Source organism: Dicentrarchus labrax, unplaced genomic scaffold (assembly GCF_905237075.1).
Source record: "Dicentrarchus labrax unplaced genomic scaffold, dlabrax2021, whole genome shotgun sequence".
Lineage (NCBI taxonomy): Eukaryota > Metazoa > Chordata > Actinopteri > Moronidae > Dicentrarchus > Dicentrarchus labrax.
The window spans coordinates 93,563-98,562 of NW_026136714.1; the positions used below are offsets into that span (position 1 = coordinate 93,563).

Below are 5,000 nucleotides of genomic sequence, written 5' to 3' on the forward strand. Positions count from 1 at the left end.
TGTTTGTACAGTGTTAATAAAGTTGTGTGTTTGTACAGTGTTAATAAAGTTGTGTGTTTGTACAGTGTTAATAAAGTTGTGTGTTTGTACAGTGTTAATAAAGTTGTGTTTGTACAGTGTTAATAAAGTTGTGTGTCTGTACAGTGTTAATAAAGTTGTGTTTGTACAGTGTTAATAAAGTTGTGTGTCTGTACAGTGTTAATAAAGTTGTGTGTTTGTACAGTGTTAATAAAGTTGTGTGTTTGTACAGTGTTAATAAAGTTTTGTCTGTACAGTGTTAATAAAGTTGTGTGTTTGTACAGTGTTAATAAAGTTGTGTTTGTACAGTGTTAATAAAGTTGTGTGTCTGTACAGTGTTAATAAAGTTGTGTTTGTACAGTGTTAATAAAGTTGTGTGTTTGTACAGTGTTAATAAAGTTGTGTGTTTGTACAGTGTTAATAAAGTTGTGTGTTTGTACAGTGATAATAAAGTTGTGTCTGTACAGTGTTAATAAAGTTGTGTGTTTGTACAGTGTTAATAAAGTTGTGTGTTTGTACAGTGTTAATAAAGTTGTGTGTTTGTACAGTGTTAATAAAGTTGTGTGTTTGTACAGTGTTAATAAAGTTGTGTGTTTGTACAGTGATAATAAAGTTGTGTGTTTGTACAGTGTTAATAAAGTTGTGTGTTTGTACAGTGATAATAAAGTTGTGTGTTTGTACAGTGATAATAAAGTTGTGTGTTTGTACAGTGTTAATAAAGTTGTGTTTGTACAGTGTTAATAAAGTTGTGTGTTTGTACAGTGTTAATAAAGTTGTGTGTTTGTACAGTGTTAATAAAGTTGTGTGTTTGTACAGTGTTAATAAAGTTGTGTGTTTGTACAGTGATAATAAAGTTGTGTGTTTGTACAGTGTTAATAAAGTTGTGTTTGTACAGTGTTAATAAAGTTGTGTTTGTACAGTGTTAATAAAGTTGTGTTTGTACAGTGTTAATAAAGTTGTGTCTGTACAGTGTTAATAAAGTTGTGTGTTTGTACAGTGTTAATAAAGTTGTGTTTGTACAGTGTTAATAAAGTTGTGTTTGTACAGTGTTAATAAAGTTGTGTTTGTACAGTGTTAATAAAGTTGTGTCTGTACAGTGTTAATAAAGTTGTGTGTTTGTACAGTGATAATAAAGTTTGTGTTTGTACAGTGTTAATAAAGTTGTGTTTGTACAGTGTTAATAAAGTTGTGTGTTTGTACAGTGTTAATAAAGTTGTGTGTTTGTACAGTGTTAATAAAGTTGTGTGTTTGTACAGTGTTAATAAAGTTGTGTTTGTACAGTGTTAATAAAGTTGTGTTTGTACAGTGTTAATAAAGTTGTGTGTTTGTACAGTGTTAATAAAGTTGTGTGTTTGTACAGTGTTAATAAAGTTGTGTGTTTGTACAGTGATAATAAAGTTGTGTCTGTACAGTGTTAATAAAGTTGTGTGTTTGTACAGTGTTAATAAAGTTGTGTGTTTGTACAGTGTTAATAAAGTTGTGTGTTTGTACAGTGTTAATAAAGTTGTGTGTTTGTACAGTGTTAATAAAGTTGTGTGTTTGTACAGTGATAATAAAGTTGTGTGTTTGTACAGTGTTAATAAAGTTGTGTGTTTGTACAGTGATAATAAAGTTGTGTTTGTACAGTGTTAATAAAGTTGTGTTTGTACAGTGTTAATAAAGTTGTGTTTGTACAGTGTTAATAAAGTTGTGTCTGTACAGTGTTAATAAAGTTGTGTGTTTGTACAGTGATAATAAAGTTTGTGTTTGTACAGTGTTAATAAAGTTGTGTTTGTACAGTGTTAATAAAGTTGTGTGTTTGTACAGTGTTAATAAAGTTGTGTGTTTGTACAGTGTTAATAAAGTTGTGTGTTTGTACAGTGTTAATAAAGTTGTGTGTTTGTACAGTGTTAATAAAGTTGTGTGTTTGTACAGTGTTAATAAAGTTGTGTGTTTGTACAGTGTTAATAAAGTTGTGTGTTTGTACAGTGATAATAAAGTTGTGTGTTTGTACAGTGTTAATAAAGTTGTGTGTTTGTACAGTGATAATAAAGTTGTGTTTGTACAGTGTTAATAAAGTTGTGTTTGTACAGTGTTAATAAAGTTGTGTTTGTACAGTGTTAATAAAGTTGTGTCTGTACAGTGTTAATAAAGTTGTGTGTTTGTACAGTGATAATAAAGTTTGTGTTTGTACAGTGTTAATAAAGTTGTGTTTGTACAGTGTTAATAAAGTTGTGTTTGTACAGTGTTAATAAAGTTGTGTCTGTACAGTGTTAATAAAGTTTGTGTTTGTACAGTGTTAATAAAGTTGTGTGTTTGTACAGTGTTAATAAAGTTGTGTGTTTGTACAGTGTTAATAAAGTTGTGTGTTTGTACAGTGTTAATAAAGTTGTGTGTTTGTACAGTGTTAATAAAGTTGTGTTTGTACAGTGATAATAAAGTTGTGTGTTTGTACAGTGTTAATAAAGTTGTGTGTTTGTACAGTGTTAATAAAGTTGTGTGTTTGTACAGTGATAATAAAGTTGTGTTTGTACAGTGTTAATAAAGTTGTGTTTGTACAGTGTTAATAAAGTTGTGTCTGTACAGTGTTAATAAAGTTGTGTCTGTACAGTGTTAATAAAGTTGTGTGTTTTGTACAGTGTTAATAAAGTTGTGTGTTTGTACAGTGTTAATAAAGTTGTGTGTTTGTACAGTGTTAATAAAGTTGTGTGTCTGTACAGTGTTAATAAAGTTGTGTTTGTACAGTGATAATAAAGTTGTGTTTGTACAGTGTTAATAAAGTTGTGTTTGTACAGTGTTAATAAAGTTGTGTTTGTACAGTGTTAATAAAGTTGTGTTTGTACAGTGTTAATAAAGTTGTGTGTTTGTACAGTGTTAATAAAGTTGTGTTTGTACAGTGATAATAAAGTTGTGTTTGTACAGTGTTAATAAAGTTGTGTTTGTACAGTGTTAATAAAGTTGTGTTTGTACAGTGTTAATAAAGTTGTGTGTTTGTACAGTGTTAATAAAGTTGTGTGTTTGTACAGTGTTAATAAAGTTGTGTTTGTACAGTGTTAATAAAGTTGTGTTCACCAACTCACCAATCAGAGTCTTCAGACATTGTCCTGATGCTGTGTCCCAGATACGACTGCACACAGACAGAGTACAAGTCATCCTTCATTCTCCAGCATAAGTTGTTTTTATGTGTGTGTGTGTGTGTGTGTGTGTGTGTGTGTTACAGTGTGTGTGTGTGTGTGTGTGTGTGTGTGTGTGTGTGTGTGTGTGTGTGTGTGTGTGTGTGTGTGTACCAGAGGCCGTCGTAGCTGCTGGAGACGATGAGCGAACCATCTCTGTTGAAGTGAACCTGAAAGCACAAAGAGGTCAGTCAGATCAATGGACACATGCCTTTAAAGCAGAGGTCAAAGGTCAAAGGTCAAAGGTCGAGACTCACAGCAGAGACGGGGTCAGAGTGAGCCGGAAGAGTCTTCAGACACTTTCCTGTTTTAACGTCCCAGATACGAACACTCTCATCAAACTGCAGACAGACAGACAGAGAGAAAGACAGACAGAGAGAGACAGACAGACAGACAGACAGACAGGTTTAGTACAGTGTACTGTCTGTGTGGTCTGTGGTGCGTTCAGGTGCAGCAGCGTACCGATCCAGACACCACCAGGTTGGACTGAGGGTTGAAGTTACAGCAGAAGACGTAGTTACTGTGTCCCTTCAGAGTCTTCAGACACTTCCCCTGAAGAGAGAGAGACAGACAGACAGACAGACAGACAGACAGACAGACAGACAGACAGACAGACAGCAGTGTCCACTGTTAGAGACGGCTGTAGGTGTGATAGGAAGATGGTTCCTCTTTAATGTTAATGAGTGTGTAGGATGTAGCTGCTCTGTGCCTGTAAACTACTATACTATATATATAAAGTATATATATATATACTATATATATATATATACTTTATATATATAGTATATATATATATATATAGTATATATATATATATATATATATATATATATATATATATATATATATATATATATATATATATAAAAGTATATATATATATACACTTTATATATATATATACACTTTATATATATATATATATACTATATATATATATATAAAAGTGTATATATATATATACTTTATATATATATATATATATAGTATATATATATACTATATATATACTTTATATATAAAATATATATATATATAAAGTATATATATATATAAAGTATATATATATATACACTTTATATATATATATACACTTTATATATATATATATATACTATATAGATAGATTGATGCTAGAGACAACCTGCTGTACTCTGACTGGAAAACAAACCACATGTGTGTACAGAATACTCCTAACACCGTGATCCACATCAGACCAGCCCCTTTATCACAGGAGACGGTCTGATGTGGATCACAGAGCAGCCAATCACAGGGCTCGCTTTGTGTCTCGGGTCTTACAGAACTGTTGTCCCAGATCTTCAGTGTTTTATCGTCAGAGGCAGAAACCAGCAGGTTGGAGTCTGAAGACCAGGAGACATCAGAGATCCCCTGAACACACACACACACAGAAACACACACACACACACACACACACACACACACACACACAGGATCAGAACCAGAATTAAACCCAGACCCGGTTCAGATCAGGATCAGGATCAAGACTGAGGAGTCTCACCAGTTTGTGTCCAACGATGGATTTCTCAAACTTGCCATCGAACGCTCCCCAGATCTTTATCAGCTTATCTGCAGCTGCACATACACGTTACCATGGTTACTACAACAGCATCACAGCGAGGACCAATCAACAGTCAGTGTGACACATCAGCTGACACAGAGCGACCAGCCAGTGTTACAGTGTGTGAGTGTTACAGTGTGTGAGTGTGTTACAGTGTGTGAGTGTGTTACAGTGTGTGTGTGTGTTACAGTGTGTGTGTGTGTGTGTGTGTTACAGTGTGTGTGTGTGTGTGTGTGTGTGTGTGTTACAGT

General features: G+C 33.3%; 1 protein-coding gene and 1 long non-coding RNA gene across 3 annotated transcripts in view; one reads left to right on the plus strand and one right to left on the minus strand.

The window, feature by feature from the left end:
• The first annotated feature begins 259 nt into the window (after positions 1-259).
• Positions 260-3,045, plus strand: LOC127376441 (uncharacterized). 2 transcript variants are annotated; one of them, XR_007887521.1, is made up of 5 exons: positions 260-901; positions 1,027-1,128; positions 1,784-2,078; positions 2,414-2,571; positions 2,729-2,779. It is a non-coding gene; the product is annotated as an uncharacterized LOC127376441 (long non-coding RNA). The 2 variants fall into 2 exon arrangements; XR_007887522.1 differs by lacking the exons at positions 2,414-2,571; positions 2,729-2,779 and adding an exon at positions 2,906-3,045 and having other exon boundaries at positions 260-1,128; positions 1,784-2,053.
• LOC127376437 (WD repeat-containing protein 5-like) overlaps positions 2,947-5,000 on the minus strand; it is a 4,098-nt gene continuing 2,044 nt past the window's right edge. The window contains exons 3-8 of the mRNA XM_051423353.1: positions 4,690-4,763; positions 4,470-4,559; positions 3,633-3,722; positions 3,428-3,511; positions 3,285-3,340; positions 2,947-3,124 (exon numbers count right to left, since the gene is read on the minus strand). Of these exons, the coding sequence (XP_051279313.1) occupies positions 2,947-3,124; positions 3,285-3,340; positions 3,428-3,511; positions 3,633-3,722; positions 4,470-4,559; positions 4,690-4,763 (572 nt within the window). The remainder of the gene's footprint in view (positions 3,125-3,284; positions 3,341-3,427; positions 3,512-3,632; positions 3,723-4,469; positions 4,560-4,689; positions 4,764-5,000) is intronic.